Source organism: Dysidea avara, chromosome 7 (assembly GCF_963678975.1).
Source record: "Dysidea avara chromosome 7, odDysAvar1.4, whole genome shotgun sequence".
Lineage (NCBI taxonomy): Eukaryota > Metazoa > Porifera > Demospongiae > Dictyoceratida > Dysideidae > Dysidea > Dysidea avara.
This window is the reverse complement of record NC_089278.1, coordinates 33,654,221-33,676,055: the sequence shown is the minus strand read 5'-3', so window position 1 is coordinate 33,676,055 and position 21,835 is coordinate 33,654,221. Positions and strand designations below refer to the sequence as shown.

The following is a 21,835-nucleotide window of genomic DNA, read 5'->3' as shown; positions in this document are numbered from 1 at the left end:
ATGTGGAGTTATAAATGAATATCTCAAGTAAGAGAGGCTCTTTCAAAAGGGGAGTTCCCCCCAATCCGCCCCTGAACATGACGTCCAGTGTTGATGGTTCAGCCAAAATTGCTACCAAATTCAACCCCAAAATGTTAAATGTCCTGGCCCCCAGACCCCTTTAGAAAGCTCAAGCTTTGCATTTCGCGAACTATGCTTTGCACACTGTGGAGTGACTCCTACCTGTGCATGTGCCCTCTCCCCACTTACTTCATTTTTGTAAAGCTATATTCAATTGATATTGTAAATTTGTGTTGACTTCAGGGACAGATTCAGGATTTTTCTAACAAATATTTAAACTATTCACTGAATTGTCGGCATCTGCATCATAGAACTTAAAATAAAGTAATGGATTACATGTTACAATGAAGCCTTTGTACAGAGGTACATAGTCTTTGTAAAGAGGTGGTCTTTGTACAGAGGTGGTCTTTGTGCATGGTTGTTGTACAGTTGGATAAAAGTGCCAGCTTGGCAGTCTTTTCAACTAGGAATGCCTTTGTATTAATGCCTTTGCATTGTACAGAGGTGCATGGTCTTTGTAACGAGATGGTCTTGTGGTCATCAAACAAGGGTTTTACTGTAGCATGTAATTATTATACATGTAGTTTGACCATTTCCGTTTTCCGCGTTTCCGGTTTCCATGATTTCCAATTGCCATTTTACTATATATCAGGTTGGTGGGTCCTACATGAAATTATTTGTTGGTATTGAGAGTAGCCGTGATTGTGCTGCAACGCTCAAGGGGATTGCAGCATTGTTATTCTTGGCGTAGGTAGGTAGGTATTGTGTTTCCGGTTCATTGAATTGCCGCTGTGGCCAGCAGTAGCTAGCTATGATGAATGATCCACGTCAGCAAGGAAACTCGGGGATGGTGCAGGCGAGGAGTATCTTAATTGATGCAGTGGACAGAGTCATTCAGATAGCCACTGCCTCCTCGGCGTCCCAGAGAATTGTAGAATCCGAGCCGGAATCATCGCATGGCGACAGGAATATCCCTTCATGCATCCGACCTTCAGGTAGTGGTATCGCTGCCTCTCGGAATGACGGCATCGATGGCCGACATCAATACCCATCAAACAGCCGTAGTGACCGTGGTGAGGATACGACATCGACAACAAAACCAATCCAGGAGCACAGACGCCTATTCAGATACGGTGGTGGCGCATTCCAACCACCCAAGAGCCTGTACAGCGGAAAAGGAAAAGGCAAGAATACTCGTCGGAACAGAGGTCGTCCGGCGTCAAGCACATGGAAGAAAGACTGCATATGCTTGCGTGAAATGACACAAACACGTAAACCGTCTGCCGAAGAGAAGATGCAACTTGCAAGGCTCGGGCTTGGCCTGGAGGAAGTTTGCTTCGATTGCGACGGTGACGCGGAACATATTCACAGTAGTCTCGCGTGGCCAGACCGCTTTTTTCCGTATATTGGGTGGGGAAAAAAGGGTCTGGTGCAACTCCAATAGCTGTTTACTTCTGAGCCGTCCCCACATTCCGGGGACGCTAATTGAATAACATTGGTCACAAAGGAGGTGCCATGACGTCAGTAAAACTATGAATTATTCCTACACTCCTGCTCCGGTTGTGAGTCTTGTTACACGAAGAGGATTAACTTTCAAGATGCTATAAAAGAGACATCGGAGCAAATTAAGATTCGTTTAGAGGATAAACAGGTCTCTAGTTAACTTACTGACGTCATGGCACCTCCTTTGTGACCAATGTTATTCAATTAGCGTCCCCGGAATGTGGGGACGGCTCAGAAGTAAACAGCTATTGGAGTTGCACCAGACCCTTTTTTCCCCACCCAATATACGGAAAAAAGCGGTCTGGCCACGCGAGACTATTCACAGTGCCTTGCTCACCAAGTTTCCTCAGCTACAGACATGTGGGGGGTACACGTTGTTGAGGCTCAGTAACTCCAGTTCCAGTGATCTCAGAAATAGAGTACCCCGCTAAGGGAATGAATGTTCGATATTTGAGGGACATATTGAATCAGGCCAAACTGTAGCTATATTAGGCCCCTGCAGTGTGACATCTCCGAGCCCATGGAAACTGGAAAAGAGGTGAAGTCATTAATTCATGGATGTTCTCTGTTTATAGTTTGGCTCCCATGCACAATAGTGCACACAGATAGCTATGTAATCACTATACCCTTGTTTTTGTATAGGATGAGGCTATGTGCAATGAGCCACATGAATTTTGCAAGCGGTGTGATCTGTTGATGCCGTTGTCACAACTGCCAAAACACATTCTAGAGTGCCGTAGTTCCTCTGTACTGAAAAGGTATGTATAATATGTAGGTTGTATATGCTAGTGTGTTTAGCTATACCTGCATGGTAAGTGTATACATGTGCATGCTCTATAATTATTATGATGGTGCCAGTACCATCATGTCTATGTGATGATCTATATATATACAGGGCAATTGTGTCTTGGCCTACATTACTATATGAATACTTGTATAGATGTTGCACAGCCAGTGAAGCTCCTCTGGCTAAGGAAATTTGTGTTGGTGACGACTGTGACTTGAGCCCCTCATCCTTTTCTTCATCACCTCTAGTTCCAGGTCCTTGTAAGCTCAGCGGATTACCATTAAATGGAGCATACAATAATGAAAGGTGGGTATGTGCAGTAAATAGCTAGGGTTGCATGCATACAAAATTGCCATATCTAATATAGGAAGAGTTCATCATTAAGTACAGTAGTACTTAATGGTAGGGATCATCAAGGTTCATCATTTCCCACCAAAAAAAATTGCACGAAAAGCAGACTTTCTAAGCTATAACAGCGATTTGTCATCATTGTACTATGAAAACAAAACACACCTATGCTTTCAAAACAGCTCGAAACGCATCCAATGGATTTCTACGAATTTTAAAAAAATATATTATCCGACCGAATTTTCTACTGACTGACTGACTGCCCGACTGACTGACTGACGCGTTCAGTCAAGCGTATCGGAAAACTGGGTACTGCTACAGCCCTAATTCTTTCACAGAAACGCTCAAAATTTCTGCAAGAAGAAACCTTTGACATAGCGCTAAAGATACAGTGTGTGCGCTATTGTCTTACCTTTTATCCTTCTTTACTGCTGCCATCAGCCTTGGTAATCACCAGCACACACGGTAGGGCTTCGCCACCCGGCTTACGCTAGCGCGGGGCCCAAACACTAGCCGGCCAGAAAGGTTGTCGCACTAAATTATTCGAATACACGTGTTGTTTAGAAGTAGACTTTGAGAAAGAGCGAGTTGTTCAACGTCGAACTATATACACGTGTAAGTGAATATATATTAGTGATATCTAAGTGTTGTTTTCAAGTAAAGATAGTTGGCAACGTTTTAATTGCGGCTTGCTTTTCTAAACGCATTTCTTTGCTTTGAACAGCACTACCTATTTAGTGTTATTTTCAATTCAGTTATTGTAACAAGATTGCGTTAACTAAGAGTATTGCTGTTATTATCGTATTGTGTGTTTTGTCCGAGGTAATATTGGATTCACCCATGCCTTCAAAGCAAGCCTCACGGAGAAATAAGAGGAAGGAAACTAACAGGGTATACTATGAAACACACAAAGACACTATACTGTCAAATAAGAAAGAGAAGTACAGTACCGAAGGTAGATCTGAACGTCATGCTGATGAATACTACAAAAAAGTCGCAGCTTTACGTGTGAAATCAGCTGAAAGCACCAAAGCATCTTACCACAAAAATTTATACAAATCTCGTGATGAAAGTGCTGAAGCCTCTAGGGTCCACTATCACAAGGACATAGACAAATCGCGCGAGGAGAGTGCTGAAACCTCCAGGGTCCACTATCACAAGGACGTAGATAAATCGCGGAAAGAGACGGCTGAAGCCTCCAAAGTCCACTATCACAATGACATAGAGAAATCGCGCGAGGAGAGTGCTAAAACCTCCAGGGTCCACTATAACAAGGACATAGACAAATTGCGGAAAGAAAGTGCTGAAACATCCAGGGTCCACTATCGCAAGGATGTCACCAAATCTCAAGCATCTTCCAGATCCTCCACAAAGAAGTACTACTTTCATAATATTGAAGAGTTGTGCAAATTAGCCTAACCTCATCATCAACACCGATCATCGCCTATCAACAAATCAGGGTAGATGTGTGGTGATGTGTTAATGCTTTGATGAATCTTAAGCTATAACTGGTAGCTATTATAACAATGCATGGTACTTCTATGCATAATTTACTTCAGCAAAATTAGTACCATGATAAAATTAATTTGCAATTGCATCCTTATGAACTTAGCATTTGTAATAGATTTTGTTGTAGAAATGAGCAGTGCACAGATGGTAGATGAGAATCACATATTAACATTTCTCAAATTACAAGAAAAAAATAAATTACATTTCAATAAAGCAGTCAACAACTTCTGGTAATGAAAATATAAGACAACTATTTCTGCTGAGAAAGATTTCATTCTACATCACACCTCGCTGTATGGTCTGTATAACAGTCCATTGTACTATGTTACTAGCATTTACATTGAGAACTTGCATGTAATCCTGGAGATTCTGCTAATATGCTGCAGGTGAATAAAAAGTACACAAACAAGTGTAACAAAAAAATTGGAATTTTCAATATGAGTAGGGATCAAAGTAATAAAAAGTACTGAAACAAGTGAGATTTACCACCTGATGCCTTACTACTACACACATATCTTACTAGAACTGCAGAGGGTCTTGAAATGCTGAAACAAGTGACATTATCTACCACCTCAAGTCTTGCTAGTACACACAATCCCTACTTCAGTGCCATTGTCTATAACTTCTCAGGAACTGAAGTAGGGATTGTGTGTACTAGCAAGACTTGAGGTGGTAGATAATGTCACTTGTTTCAGCATTTCAAGACCCTCTGCAGTTCTAGTAAGATATGTGTGTAGTAGTAAGGCATCAGGTGGTAAATCTCACTTGTTTCAGTACTTTTTATTACTTTGATCCCTACTCATATTGAAAATTCCAAATTTTTTGTTACACTTGTAATAATATAGCAGGAGGGTTTATATTATGAACTCTTGCTAATAGTGTATTCTACGTATGTACATGTATTCATTTATACTTATTTTCCAGGTGCTACAGTAGTTCAGCAAATGAGGCCGTTGTGTTGGACAATGACTCAGACAATTTTTCAGACTGGGAGAATAGTAGAGAAGTACAGGCACTGTTGCACAAGAGCATGTAAGTTACTTGGAAAAAACTTGGTCCATGTATGCACTGTTTACGTGTGCTAGTGCTGTATGTGTGTATATGGTTGGTGGGTTTTATCACTTATTAATTGTAATATACAGTGAATCTCACGATCAGCTGGTGTTAGGGGAGCCAACATTAGAGGATGTCATCAGGCAGCACAGATCTGAAGTGTTCAGAGAGGATGACGAGACTCCCCACCGGATTATTATTAGAAGAGATCAATTGCTAAAGGATGCATTGGATGGTGTTTGTGGATCAAGGGTTGAGCAACATCAGTTAAGGATTACATTTCACGGAGAGCCTGGTATTGATGATGGTGGTTTGAAGCGGGAATTCTTCACCCTGGCACTGCAGAAAGTAGCCAGCAATACATCATTGATGGATGGCAAGGAGAGCAGGAGGATGCTGAGGCACAACACCATTGCTGTGCAGGTACTGTCCTTTTTCCAAAAATGCGTGCAACCAAATATTCGGGGGTAATAATTACTATTCAGTGGACTGGACTACTGGACTGACATATTTTTGGTTTTTGCACATTCTATGGTTGGATTTACAGAGTCTTGCTAGTAAGCACCCTTAGGGCACCTGCAGCCCACTTCTAAATGCTGAAGACGAACAACAGAATATGCAAAAACTCTCTTATCTCAATAATTTTGCTACTGTTCATTATGCCACTATACAACACTTATTTCTTACCCCGGTGTGTAGTAATGCTGCAGGTAGTGCAGGGAATTGATTGTGACAGCAATAGTTAATCAGCAATCAACTAGCCAGTAGATGGTATCCTTCGAGTTATATCCTTAGAGCAAGCTAGAGGAGCAAGCAAGCTAGTCTCGCTGCCAGACTTCTGTCTTAGTGCAGGGGCTTATCTATTAAAGATTATAAGTGCCCATACTGAAAAATCTCTAATTAGTAAGCCCCTGCACTGAACTAGAGGCAAGTCTAGAGGTCTGGCCATGCTCGCGAGAGGTTGTATACAATCACTGGACTGGACTAGTGGACTGGACTGGTGGACTGGACTACTGGACTCAGGTATTTTCCCTTTTTAAACCAAATATTTGGGCAACTGGTTGCAAGTATGTTAGTCTCATGTAGTTAGACCACTCCCCCACACATAAAGAAACCACAAAAGAAAGATGTGATCATGCCAGACTTGTCAACATTGCCCAGCTTCAGCTATGTACAGAGGTTCTAATAGTTCTTGCATGTCAACAGATCTAAAACAGAAGTCACATGTGGTAATTATAGTTTAAAGTTCAAAATGAATCAATTTGATTGGTTGAAATCTTGTGCATGTGATTTCACTTGTTAGCTATTGCCGTCGTGCAAAAGCTATAGAACCTTTTTATCAGCTATTGAATAGCAAGACAGTTAACTGTCGCCACTTAATTTAGCTGACTCCATGACTATAACTTGCATGGTTACTACAACACTACATACACATGTACTGTATGGTTTGTACTTCATGATAAGACAAATGGTAGTTGTACAATAGAGATTATGCCAAGAGAGAGAATTGCACACGATTCTAAGATAACAGACAGTGCCAAGTAGACAGATTCACCTGCATGTTTTACATTCAATGTAGCAATAGCTATGACCAGTTGCCCAAATATGTGCTAAAATGAAAACAAACAAAAAAAAACTGAGTCCAGTCCACCAGTTCAGTCCACTAGTCCAGTCCAGTGATTGTATACAACCCATGATGCATAAAATTTTCAACTTTGTGGCATATTGTGGTTTTTATATAGGTCACACCTATGGTATGGCTTATTGTGTAATAATACCATTGCTTGTATCATTAACACATCATGAAGACTCAGTCAGTCATTGAAGTGGTACAATGCATGGTTATACATCTTTCAGTGCTTTATAGTCAGCCTTTAAATTCTGTCAAGCTATAGGTTACTTCAAACAGTCCTTATAAATATGCATCCAGGTTCATCAGTGTCTGTATTAATTTTGTCATCATATTTTGTGATCCATATGCATACAAATGCTTGTTGCAAGTCTAAGGGCAGATCAAAGAACTGCTAAGCGCTACAAGTTGGCCATCACCAAGTCTAGCAGGCTGGTTGACAAAGCTATAATAGACACATGTAGTGGAGGCAGACTGTTGCCCCACTTGAGTGGCTACATGTGGTTGGGATTGTTTATTTGGTTGTGCCTTGTATTGTAATGTATGATGCCAGTATGTAGCTAGCCTTGTAGCATAGAGCTGGGGTGACAGGGTGGATAGTAATTTAGTGTTGCATTGTATTCTATAGGAAAAGGTTTTCTTCAAGGTTGGCAGGCTATTTGGCCTGTCCATAATTAATGGTGGACCAGGTCCAACCTTTCTTGCACCATGTGTTGTGGACTACTTGTTTGGTGGAGTGGACTATTGTACAGTGACTCCATCATTGGAAGATGTACCAGATTCCTTGATAGAGCGAAAGATAAAACAGGCATGTATATATGGCTGATAATGCACATATGTACTGCCTTTTTGCACATTATTTTAAGCAGCTGGATTGCTGAGCTGTTGCTTTGATGTAAAGTTGGGTGTAGTTGTTTTTTTTTTCAGAGACTGAAGTCTATGTGATCATGCTATGATCTTGTGTGGTGCCCATCCCATATTTCACCATTAATAACTGTGTTCGTTTGCTGTTGCAATGGGGACATTCCAAAGATTGCATGAGGTTCCTGAGTTTTGATATCCCTGCACATGTTTACTACTCCACTTGGCTATCACACAGGCCATCTGTCTTCCCTTTATTTCTGAACTGCCCTCCATGCAGCATTTAATCCAAACATTAACAACTTAGAGTATTGCACAATTCACATAATGCATACATCACAGTGATCATTGGGTTTTTTTTTAATGTATACAGGTAGCCGAGTGTGAATCAGATGAAGAACTACAAGCATTACTAAATAGCCCTGCATATGATTTCAGGTTCACTTGTGGGATAGGAGATGCAGCATCTACCATAAGAATATCAGATAAGAATAAAGTTGTAAATGCAATGGTGCTGCATTTCACCATTCTGGGCACAATTGCAGAGCTGGAACAGCTGAAACAGGGCTTGGCAGTACAAAATTTTGATGAGCTGATGAAGAAACAGCCTGTAATAATGAGAACTGCTTTTCAGGCTACATCAAGTCTGACATGTGATGATATAGAGCACTTATTTAGCCGGAAAAGTGCAGATCTTGCTGCCAAGGGCAGCGATAAGAGGTCTAAACAGGAAGCAATCCTTCGTGCATTCTCAACTTACATCCGTGGGCTGAAAGGTATGGATGTAACATAGAGTCAAAATGTGTACACCGTTAATTGGTTTCATATAGCTTTGTAGTTTATGTATTAAGTGTTTAATTTTGCTTACAGATGAAGCCATTGGGGTAAAGCCATCTTTGCAGGACCTCCTGGAATTTTTAACTGGAAGTAGGAATATCCCACCATCTGGATTTCCACCTGATGCTGTACCAGCCATATGTTTTGATTATGTCAAAACAGGACTACCAGAAGTATCCACTTGTGGTTTTACACTATGGTTTCCAGGAAACTTTACTGACAAAGACAGAGATTTTAAAACCAAGATGGATCTTGCTATACTGGGCTCAAAGGAGAGTTTCTTTCGTATGTAACTATAACTAAGTATTTGCAGTTGAACTAGCAATGATTATATGTAAATCATAGTGTTCTGTAGTGTGTGTGTGTGTGTGTGTGTGTGTGTGTGTGTGTGTGTGTGTGTGTGTGTGTTTGGGCTGCTGGGCGGCTAGTTGTTTGTAGTTAACTGATCACTTACACTTTACCAGTATAGCTATATATGTATAGGTGCACTACTATAGTAATAGATTGGTATGTATTATTAAATAACATGTTGATTGTATTATAATAACTGAATTGAAAAGCATATAGAGGTAAACTTTGGCAAATAGCAAGCTAAGTCGCATTTGGCGAAAAAAACTTTGGCGAATTCAAGCTCAATCCGTACCTAATCTCAAGCACTACGAGTAATTGGCGGGTTAAACTTTGGCGAATTTGTAGCGATTCGCTAAAGTTTCCCTCTACAATGGTTATGTAGATCACGTGCAGCGCATGGTTAATCCCTATAGCCACTCTAATTAGTACAGATGCTCTAGGCAAAGGTTGCTGCTCAGAGATGTCGACCAGCGAGGAAGAGTTGTTGGAGGCGTTTATTCGTGTGTCTGACCTTGTGATTATACTGTTAAATGCGATAGATGGTAGTGAAAATGAGGGTGACTTGGACAGTGTCATATACCAAGTGACCAAGCTCTACCGCATTGCACGACTCCTCGATTCCTCGACGGAGGAAACATTGGAAGCCATTGGACAAAGCTTGACTATATTTGAGAATCTACAGGAGAATACGCTAGGATCTCAAGTTGCCTATGGGCCTGGCTTGATTGCTACTGATAGGTCAGGACGACCACGCTTGGATGTACGAAAGGAGCAGCTAGAGTATTTATTAGACATGGGCTTCAGTGGACCCCAGATTGCCACAACCATAGGAGTCAGTTTGAGTACAGTAAGACGAAGAATGGCTGAATATGGGCTAAGTGTCAGTGCGTTATACTCGGATATAACAGATCAAGAATTGGACTCTATAGTGCAAGAAATTAAGGTATTGTTCCCAAACAGTGGATACAGATTAATTCAGGGCCACCTACTAAGCCAAGGTTATAGGATACCTCAACTTCGCATCAGAGACTCCTTACAAAGGGTGGATCCTGAAGGAATAGTGATACGCTGGGCTGCCACTATTGAGCGTCGCAGATACAGAGTGCGGTCACCACTCTCCTTGTGGCACTTTGACGGCAACCACAAGCTCATCAAGTACCAGTTTGTTTATTATAGATTGATGTTAATTTTCCATGTTTTTAACATCAAATTTTGAAGCGATTAAATAACATTTAAATTGTATATATGAGACCCTACAGCTTTTAGGGATGCAAGCCCAGAAACTTTACTGCATACTCATGCTACGTATACATCATTGCTATGACTGTCCCTGCAGCCTTGCAACACAAATTACAGTGTAAAACAAAGTAGGTAGTGGCACTCCAAAAAAAGTATTATAGGCAATAACACACCCAGTTACAAAGGTTTTTGATCTGCATTTTAATGGCTGACAAAGGAATAAGGCTAAAGCCTCTTGTTTGTAGTATAACTACGTGCTGGAGAATTTGTTGAATATTGTTGTACAGTCATGTAAATATGCTGCAGTGAGGCACTGGCAGATATGTATGGATAACATGACAGAGAATCAAAATAGGGATTGTGGTGTACTTTACCCCTCCAGCAACCCCTTAATGGCTTTTTTCAGCAATTACTGTTAGCTTTTGTAATTTGCGATGTTTTGTTCATCTAGTATATCCACAGGTGAAGTGATAAAATTTTAATGGGTGCTTTGATTGTCAGTCATGTAGAGTTTTTCTTGCAAAAATATAGTGCTTGGACTTTAAATTTTGTTGGAATAATAATATTATATGTGTGATATACCATCTTTCTATGGGGTAGTAGGCGTGCACGTGTTTAGTGTAGTTTAATGTGTGTATGTACTTTTGGTGTGTATAGTCATTTAAAAAACTGCATTTTGACAGGTGGCGAATTGTTATACATGGATGTGTGGATGGTTACTCCAGGATACCTGTGTACCTCAATTGCTCAAACAATAACCGAGCAGACACTGTGTTATCACTATTTAAAAAGGCTGTGGAGGAGTATGGACTTCCTTCTCGAGTGCGGTGCGATCGAGGTGGTGAGAATGTTGATGTGTCTATGTATATGCTCAATCATCCTTTGCGTGGACCTGGCCGTGGGAGTGTGTTGGTTGGGAAGAGTGTTCATAATCAACGTGTGGAAAGGATGTGGCGTGATGTCTATGAAGGTGTTACTGGATTATACCACAGCCTTTTTTCTTACTTAGAGAACATATCTCTTCTTGATCCAGACAATGAGTTACATCTGTTTTGCCTGCACTACGTGTTCATTCCAAGAATCAACAGGCACCTACAACTGTGGAAGTTGGCTTGGGTGAAGCATCCAATGCGATCAGAGCGTAACATGACCCCACAGATGTTGTGGACTGCTGGACTCCAAAACACAGCCTGTTCTGGAAGTGACCTTGCTAAGGAAGTATTTGAGTCTCCAGCTGAGGTATGTTGATGTTACGATGTATAGTGTGGCTTTTCCTATCCATTCATACAGTTACCATGTGTTTCTTTGATCTGTATTGTACATGCATGGGTGTCAGAGCCAAGCAACCATTGTGTCATACAGTGCATGTTTATATATGTGTGGGTGTGTGTACTTGTTTTGTTCAGCATGCACAAGCAAAGTATACAGTAATTACCAATCAGTTTATATATAGTGCTATCCTGATAGCATAGAGTCTGCCAGTGAAAGTGCCATGCATAGTCTGGTAAGTAGATGAAACTGGAACCTGGAAAAAATGGTACAAAGGAAGTTTGGTACCATTTTAAAGCTATAGAACAGCATATCCAAAAAAGTCCCAAAAATCCCCCTTGGAGAATTTGTTTTATATTAGTTTAAAATTTCCATGTGTACAAGCAGCTGCTAACAGTTATGACCAGATCTGCAAGAACCCCACATGTTAGTTAGTACTAGTGAATTTTTTGAATTAAATTTTCTTTAGGTAGCCCAGGAATGGTTAACTAAAGTTTCAGCTCTATTCTATAAGACACCAGCTGTCAACCATTTGTTACAAAAGTAATTTTCCCAAAAATGGATTTTTGGGATGTTGGATACATTATTCTCCATTAAACAAAACTTCAGATCTGTTGACCATTTTTTCTGGGTAGCTACATTGCCCTTTTTGCATTTGACTACTGGACTATTAATAAATAAGTCTATTTGAATGTCTACCTGGTACTCCAGCCCATTATAATGATAATTAATTGGGTCACACCTGAGACCAAAATCATTGCCTCAATATAATCATAGATATACTAACGCTTACCGGGATTGGAAACGAAAGTTGCGATTACAGATATCCATGTTTCGCCTGACTTAATAATTTTACCTCATTGTGCTACACATGGCGTTAGGTAGGGTCCAGAATCATTGCTGTATGTGAAAAATACAGTACCGTGTTGTTGTATCAATAATTGGAGCACATAGTGGAAGGAATTATGACTCACCATACCAAATTTCAAAATGGTTTGTGGGCTACGCATGTACCAAAAGGAAACCGAAACACAAAGTGAGTTTTGTCTTAAAACCTACTGAAAAGTGACAGTCTGTCAAATGCAACTACACTAACGCATAGAACACGTCTACAACTTTTAATAGCCTGAATATGGCCTAACGTAAGCTTCACTAGTCGTCTAGGGGTGTTCCAAAGCAGCTGTATGCTTAGTTACTGGTGACACGGCCCAATACAACTTCAGTTTCAACTCTGAGCGCCGATATTAAATACTAGCTATTTCTATCCTCTAGTAATGCAATACTTTTGAGACAGTTCTGCTGTATGTACTGTAAGAAGCAGTCTGCCACACTTGGAAGTAGCCAAGGCAAAACACGGATAACTTCAAAGGGATTTACTGGGGTACCAATAGGGAAATTTTGAACCGATCCGATATAAACCGATATACTGATTCTGAACACTGATACCGATCTGATATACCGATATAACTAAGTGTAGCTATTTGTATTTGAGGAACCACATATGCCATGTTCAACTTTATTTTAACTACTGAAGAAACAGTCTTAAGATTATTGGCTATGCTTGGTTACCCATGGTGCTGTGGCCTCTATTGACAGCTCAGACTATAAGACACCCACAAATATTGTAATACATGCACCTGCCAAGATTAGTCCGGATTACTCCGCATTTTAATGGCTTGTAGAGATGGCTGGTTGTTTTATGCTGTGCTCTTGGTTCATCTTATTGCTGTTTCCCCAGGCCCACCACTATGAGTGTTTATTGTATGATTGGTAAGCTTTGTGACAACAAAATAGTAAGTATCCACACACTTAGATGGCTTCGCGTAGAGTACTGCTTTTAGACAAGGAAGATAACTACTGTTTCCTGCCCTTGTTAGCTAAATATGTGACCGGATTTGCAAAAAGGTACCTTTTTCACACACAAAATCTGGCCCATTTTTTGAACTTTAAAAGCTTCATAACTTTTTGATCATGGTGTATAATTGCTTGAAATTTTCAATGAATGTAGTACAATATCTGGCTACATTTTGATACTAAGAGCTAGTTAATCAGTATACAGAATCAAGTGTTACATCATTTTGTTTGCTGGTATGTCAAATGTGTGGAAAAGGTACCTTTTCGCAAATCCGGTCACATATAGGGTTTATAATGTGGCTTGATCATTGGACAGTGTCCTCAAGATAGTTCAGTTGTATATCGGTGTATTGTATCGGTTTTTAACAGCAATATCGGCTCCCACCGATATAGTAGAAATGTCTATATTGGCCACCGGTACGATATGTATCGGTATATCGGTACACCTCTAATTTACTGCCCATTGTATAGTTTCAATGTAAAACTATCACGTGCGCACTTTCCGTTTCCAATCCCGGTAAGCATTATTATATCTATGATATAATGAAGTTACAAGGTCATAAAGTGTACCTCATCTGTGTTTGGAGCCTACTAGAGATGGCCATTATGGCAAGGGGATCATATTAAGTGGCTTCAGTTGGGTATTCTCTTCAAAAAGAATCTGAAGGATGCATGAAACTCTTGGGCATTTGTTGGTCTTGTTACATATGGTCATGGTAGTGCATGATGGCTCAATAGTTAAAATTGTAGTATTTAAATCCATTGCAGTTTACTTATTGCAATTCATGTTAATTGTAATAGATGGGGCTGGAGACTTGGCCATGATGGTATGGCATTGGTAATATATCATGGTTCATTTTGCTTGCTGCTGAAATGTGTTTCTTCATTCTCAGTTTCATGTTCAGTAAAGTAATTGCAAAAAAAGGAGCTGCACTACCAACCTAGCTAGGGGATGGTTAAAATCTGGACCGGACCAAATGTCAATCTTGCAAATAAACCGATTTACACAATTTAGACTATGGCATGCATAGCTTGCTTTGAAGTTTCAAGAGCATAATTATGATGACTCAGACAGTAATGTACATGGTGAGCACTCACACAACTACATCCACTCTAAAATAACCTGACTACTAAGAACAATAGCTGCAAAATTGTTCTTTCTGCTGAGTGTACACACAAGAGTAATAGCCTGAGTTACTTCTTTAAACCAAATGGCTACTGATGACTATAAACTAAGAACGGTAAATTATTGCTGTTAAAAACCGATACAATACACCGAACGACTGCGTATTAACTAAGTAGGAATATATGCTTCATCAAGGGGTACATTTTCGTAATCTGTACATGATTTGAAACCTGATTTGTGATTTGGTAGCTGAAGGGCATACATGGTTTGTAGAGGTGTTGTACCCCCTATATATGAGCCTAGATGTAACTAGATTCCTGGAGTAAAGATTTTGTTCTATTTAGAACTAGGGATGAGTCTATTTTGCTTTTTTTCTCACCTATTTTTCTTTCCAGCAATTCTTTTTTACCTACCTATTTTGCTCAATATTTTGCTTGTCAACAATCTATTTTGCTCCATAGTTGGTGTACAATGTAATAATAATAATTACATGTAATAATCAATAAGCACTGTTTACATACACTATGGTGTTTAGATATTAGTGATTGTATCTTAGCATGATTGATGCCTCCATATAATCCTTTAATGAATTTCCTTGTAGGTCACCAAATCCTGAATTCAATAGTGAGAACACCCTTTCTGCAGCAGCCGAGGAGGGCTGTATGGTCAAGACCTTCTTTACAGCATTTGACCATAAAGGCAAATCAGTTGCATTGAGCTTCCACCATTCCAGAGCAGCAAGTTCATCACTAATACCATCCGCCTTAGCTACATAAGAAGGAAGTTCAGCCTTCAAATTTTCAAGCTCGTCATCCTTAAAGAAGGGAACAACCTGCAATGCATTTACATGAGAAACATCTGGCTTAAGCATTACTATCTTGTGCGGATTGAAAACTCTCACAGCCTTAAAAACTAAAATTTGCTCCTTTAAGGAAGAATCTAGCAGTTCTTGAAAGTAATCTAGAGCTGGTTGCATACAGCTTCGAGCATAGCTGCGATGCCTCTGCTGTGCAGTTGATTGAGTAGTGATACTGCGAATAACAGCTTCAGTGTTTGGAGTATGAGCTGCCCTGACTGCTGCAACAACAGTCTGTACTATTTCATAAGCTGTGAAACTCAGTGGCCCATCTCCTTCAAGGTTATATGTAGCCTTAACAAACACCTCCCCCCAATCAATAACAGCAGCAAGCTCAAGCTTTAAGTGTTTAAGCTTTTCACGGTCAGTTAAAATAGCTAGTAACTTTGGACGAGATGCAGGGCCTAAGTCTGTATTTTCACTTAGGAATGGTTCGATATCACCAAACTGGAGCATTATTTGCTTAAAAATTTCCCATTTGCTCCACCACCTGGTAGCACTATACGATGCCATTGCCTTTCCTGTTTGTTGTTTCCATAGAAATTTGGCTTTAATGCTATGTGAAAAAAGTGCTAGCCAATTACCAATAAACTCAGTCAGGGTTGGTACTTTGAAGTGCTCTCCAACACGATCAAAAGCATGGCTGAAGCATCCAATATCTATTACATTAGGGTAAACAATCTTCAATGTCCTCATTGCTACACTGTTAACAGATGCTCTATCTCGCATAGCAGCAATAAGATGGCTGGAAGAAATGCTGTAGAACACTGAAAGCACTTGTACCAATTCGTGTGCAATTTCTTCCCCAGTGAGAGATTTTGAAAGCAGTTGGATGGCTAGAAGCTGCTGTTGAATTTCAAAAGAATCATTTACAAAGCGCACTAAGACTGCTAATGCCTCTCCACTATGAGAGGTACCATCAAAAATGACACTCAAGAACTGACCCTGGAGTGATTGCTTAATACGTGCCTTTTCTTCTTCTAAAATAAAAGGAATAAGGTCAAACATAAATCTGCGATCTGTAAGGCGATAGCCTGTCTCCTCAAAAAGACTACGAAACTGGTCAACCTTACTTAGTGGTACACCCGCTTGAAGAAATGTTTTGACCACTTTGACTCGGAAAACCTGCTGTTGTTCCGGAAGAGTCTCACCTCGCCCATGAGCTTCTGCATTATACCTTTGCAGAGATTGTGCAATGTCTGAGTCTTTAACATTCCTTTGTTGCAGCTTTTTCTTTCCATTAGCATGTTTAGTAGACTTTAAGTGATACTCAATACTGCTCTTTTTGAGGGGTAACTCTTCCCGGCATCCTTGGCAAAAAAGCTTTCCAGTAGCTACAGTAAAGGGTTCCTTGGAATATTCGATTACTCTTTGCTGGGGCTTGATCGTTTTTGGGTTGCTCTGCGAATTCGAATGTAATGCTCTCTTCCTGCCAGCTGGTGGATTTTTGGCAATTTTTCTCTTACGAGAGAAGTCAGATGCACTTGGTGCCTTTAGCACACTAAGCAAGGACACTCCACTAGACGTTGGCGTCGTTGAGTTGCTGGCACTTCCGGTAGAACGAGTCCTCGAAGTTGTACTAGTCGAAGTTGTTGTAACATCTGACTCGCGAGACGATTCACGGTCATCATCATTACTAACAATGCTAAGACTGTCATCTACTTCACTAACATCGCTTTCAGCACTTGAACTGTAGTCAATGCGTTCTATCACATCCATTGTAGACACTATTTCACACGTGATTATTCGCTAACATGTATTGTGGGTTCGCCTTCGGGTCAAAGTTCAGCTAGAGCCATACTCATTTAACGTACGAGTGTTAAACGTAGCTATGGTAAGTTGTTACTTGTGTTAGTTATGCAGTTACATTCACACTGTCTGAAACAGATCTGAGATTAACAAATTTTGCTTATTTTGCGCCTATTTTGCTCGATTTTGCTCCTATTTTGCTCGATTTTGCTCCTATTTTGCCAGCATTTTGCTTGTTGCTCTTGTATTCCTATTATTCCAATAATTTTGCTGGCGAAATTGACGCATCCCTATTTAGAACTTGGCTTGGTATGTATAGAAATGCTCCATTGGTCATCCATCACCACTGAAATAAGTTTAACGGTTAACTCTTTGTTATCTTTAACTCTTGTCACTTTGCAAAATGCAATTCTAATAAATTTGGGCAGTTACTCATGCATGTAATGTACAGTTGAGCACAGAAGAAAAGAACTTGTAGTTTTGTAGCAATTGTTTAATTTACTGAAATGTAAATGTAGTAGAAAACATGTAGTTTAGCTTAGTTAGCTTGTTTTAAAGTGGGTGTAGTTTCATGCATGCTCAATGTTGCTGTCCGCTGAGTCACTATAATTATGTTCTTGGCAGAGTGGCTACAAGATGAGGAGTGTACTGTGTACATTTTGGTTTATTGTGCAAATCAGGTTGCTTGCAAAATTGACCTTTGGTCCAAGGTTGTAACGGTGCCCACCTTGCTAGGAAGGTTTCAGTGGTTGGAGTTTATTAATTAACTGTTTGCATACTATATACAGTGTACCTGGTACATGGGGGCATCGTGTATATAGTTGCAATCAAGTGAGTATACAGCACCTTTGTAGATATACCAGTTACATTGTTTGTACACACATAGGATGAAATGGAAGCATTTGGAGTTGACTGGGAGGGGCCAATGCCACATCCTGATGATGAAGGTGTATGTGACACAGTGGTAGTTCCAGAAATTGATTGTCCTTTGGATTCTTACAGCTTTGACGAACTCGATGATACAATCCAACCTCTAGCTGAAACTACCAATTATGGAATTGATCTCTATGAGAAAACCCTGGACTTTGTGGCTGCAAAGCTTGGCATTGTGCTGTAGTGGTGGATACAGCTATTGAAACATGTTGTTTATTATGTATCTTGTTTTGTTTTACTTGTGTAGGACCTTTTTAGTTCACTTGGTTCAGTCTATAGACATATATAATTATGTGTTACTTTGAGCTATCATGGCTACTTGTTCTGTACTTGTGATATTATTATTAAACTTGCATATGGGTGTGGTGAAATACCAGAGCAGCAATTGGATGTATATAATATATAATACTGCTAACCTATTGCTGATCAGCAAGATTTATAATTGGGATGTATGGTCACTAATTATTGAGATGGTCTTATTAATGAGGTCATTAAGTATAATTATACCTTAGCTATATTTTGGACCTACTTGACATGGTCACTGTAATGAGATGGTCTTATTAATGAGGTAATGAAGTATACCTTAGCTATGTTTGGGACCTACTTGACATGGTCACTATAATGAGGTGGTCTTATTAATGAGGTCATGAAGCACACCTTAGCTATGTTTGGGGCCTACTTGACATGGTCACTATAATGAGGTGGTCTTATTAATGAGGTCATGAAGCACACCTTAGCTATGTTTGGGGCCTACTTGACATGGTCACTATAATGAGGTGGTCTTATTAATGAGGTCATGAAGCACACCTTAGCTATGTTTGGGGCCTACTTGACATGGTCACTATAATGAGGTGGTCTTATTAATGAGATCATGAAGCACACCTTAGTTATGTTTGGGACCTACTTGACATAACCACTATAGTGATGTTTATTAATAACATAAAGTACACCTTAGTTTCACTGTATTCGTGTACTTCACATCTGGACTACATGTACATGCAATGCAATGTGCATGAAAAGAAAAGGTGAAGTGTGCACAAGAAATTTTTTGTTCTTGTTTATTAGTATGTTCCTATGAAGGCAGACATGGGACCAGGGGTGGTCCATATTCCTGAAACTGTGTTTAAAAAACATTGGTAGAAGTAACAGTATTATTAGACTATCCTAATAGAACTACTTGACAAGTAACAATGTTCAGTAAACTGCACACTATACTATACAGTGCTACACAAAACTTACTAATGGTACATCTAATAGGTACACGGTTAATGCTCGTTTGTACTAATCACTTGTATTACATTTTCAATGAAAAATTCTCTCCAGCAATATGTGATTAGGTCATTATGTTTTTGTATGTGCATGAGATTCTCAGGTAAATTGTTCAAACATTGTAATTCCACAGGATATAGCTATGACCAAATACTTATCTTTCAAATCATGCAAGCAGCAAGAATTTTTCGTAATACTTCTGATTTTGGGGAATTATTATCATGAATTTTACAAGTTTGATAGCTTTTGTGAAACACTAGGCAAGCAGTGCCATTCATGAAAATAAAACTGTGAACATGATGGAAATTAAGTGTTTGCAAAAGTTGCATCCCCTGAAAATTATGTGGTAATAGAATAAAAATGCTGTGTTTTGGTCAGGCCTGTTTAACAACCAATTTAACAGGTGTAGTGTAATCTGCAAAACCTGGGTACACACAGACAATATAAGATTGTATGTGAACTGTAAGGTGGTCTAATCTGTTCTATGGTTTTTGATTATGTCATTACTTGCAATTTTGCATAAATGGGAAGATAGTGGTTTCACCCATGTTGGTGGTAGCTATAGCAGTTGAGATACACTGTGGACTTTTTGCTAATATACGTTTAACTATATCATGCCAATATAAAACTGAAACGAATGTTTGTTTCAACAATTTGTACCTTATAGTGTGGAATTTGATAGCCTGTTGACTCTATACATAAAAATGTGTTTAGGATAGCATGAGAACACTGTATTTTTTCCAAGTAATGGTAAATAGGAGCATATACCTCTACAGAAAGTTGTACCTTCTGCTAACTTCAACCTGATACAAGCAATCCATGCAATATACGGTATTTGGGTACACCTGTAATGATATAAAAAACAACAGAACTTTTAGTTTTGCAAGTTGGACAAATCATGATAAAACTGTCCCTATAAACAACTAGGTAAACAAATTAATGGAAGTTTGCTTACTTTATATATGCAAGCATTTCCAGATTTATGATAAGTATACAGTTTGGACTTTTTGTTCATAAAGTGCTTAGTGGCTTCCCAATAGTGTTCATAGACCACTAGCTCTACACTTTAGAGTGATACTTCTTCCAATTGGTACATCACCATCAGTTGGGTGGTCTGTGATCTCTGGAGGACCTATATGCACAAGTACTACATATCACACCACATAGCAACAATAATATACTGACAGTAATTCATGCCTCACAGCACCAGCATGCATTATATTATCACTCTTCATTCCTGTACTAAGTGTACTATAGTGTTATATCACTTGACACTGCCATTATGAGTGATCAATGGTAGCTTTAGTATGAATGCGTTATGATCAAGGCAAATGGAACACTTATAATGCAGTGCTTGGCTGCCATGCTGGTGTTTTTTCAAGCTACACTTTGCCTAACACATAACAATAGTTAGGATTACAAAAAAATAACACCATCTTTTAAACAACGCATTATAATTTCTGCATACTTCAGATGGGGTTACATTTATCAGAATCCTTGATAAATTATGCATCGGGTGATATGCAAGATTTTGCTTAGCAACCAATGAAAAAGACAGGAGAGAGCCTTGTACAGTGAATTTGTGGATCCAGGTATGAAATTGTAATGTGAAAAAACCTTGTATATTTGTGGTGTATCTTTGTAGAATGGCCAGTTAAGCCATTTGTTCAGGTGGATTCTTAATCAGTATGACTCACCTCATCAAATGAGATCAAGTTTATCGAATTTGGGTAAGGGCAACCCAGCACACATATGAGGTTTGCGTACTGAGGTAACGAATTTCTCCTATAGAAAATTGTATGGAGCATGCATTGTGGTGGAGTCAACTGTTGACAACTGCCACTATGAAAGTGTTACAACAAAAGTTCAAGTTCAGATGCCCTTGTATAGAGAAATTCAAGGGCTTTATTTCTATGCATGGTTTGTCAGGGTAATTATGGATTCTAATGAGTACACTTCAGTTTGCCTTATTTTTAAATACATGTATTTTCTATAGAGGATATGCATACTGAAAACATTCTAATAAGCACGTGATCTTTTGATGGTGAATGAAGTGCGAATAGATTCATAGCGTGGCAGTATCAGCGATTCTTACAGAGCGGTAATTTCTTCTACCCAGGAGATAGTATAACTGGCGAGCAAAATGCTTCCCGTAGCGTCAGTGGTGAGTTATAGTCCTAGCAAAGTTATCAGCGTTTCTTACGGAGAGGTGATTTCTTCTACCTAGGAGGTAGTACGCCTGGCGAGAGAAAGTCTGCCCGTAGCATTAGTGGTGAGTTATAATAGTCTGAGCCGCATTGGCTACCCATACTTTTGTATGGGATTTTCACAAAATTTTGCTAGTTGTTCACCATCAACTTTTTGTGGAAAGCGCTGCCGCACTACTGTAATTGATCATTTTTCTTTTGAATAATATAGTGCACATATCCTCTATTGGGCAAGAAACAATCGCTGTTGACAAGATTTTTTAACTGATTAGTGGGACCAAGCTAAAGCTACAAAAAGGACATAAAGTACATAGCTTTTAGGCTGTTTTTAATCATATCAAAACTACTTTGTACATTTTGTCAAATCCAACCATTCTACCAATGGTCTAATTTT

At 39.4% G+C, this 21,835-nt stretch overlaps 1 protein-coding gene across 1 annotated transcript; it reads left to right on the top strand.

Moving 5' to 3' along the window:
* Window positions 1-874: 874 nt before the first annotated feature.
* LOC136261192 (uncharacterized) lies at window positions 875-11,314 on the top strand. The gene is made up of 9 exons (XM_066055169.1): window positions 875-1,390; window positions 2,206-2,321; window positions 2,504-2,656; window positions 5,132-5,239; window positions 5,350-5,683; window positions 7,519-7,698; window positions 8,125-8,527; window positions 8,622-8,873; window positions 10,862-11,314. The coding sequence occupies exons 1-9, from the start codon at window positions 875-877 to the stop codon at window positions 11,185-11,187; spliced, it is 2,388 nt and encodes a 795-aa protein (XP_065911241.1). The 3' UTR covers window positions 11,188-11,314.
* Window positions 11,315-21,835: the final 10,521 nt, after the last annotated feature.

Bases quoted from the DNA above. Each gene is read 5' to 3' on its own strand.
- LOC136261192 (XM_066055169.1), top strand. From the start codon at position 875: ATGAATGATCCACGTCAGCAAGGAAACTCGGGGATGGTGCAGGCGAGG. The intron at 1,391-2,205 runs GTTTGCTTCGAT...GTTTTTGTATAG, and splicing joins TCGGGCTTGGCCTGGAGGAA to GATGAGGCTATGTGCAATGA. The intron at 5,240-5,349 runs GTAAGTTACTTG...TGTAATATACAG, and splicing joins GCACTGTTGCACAAGAGCAT to TGAATCTCACGATCAGCTGG.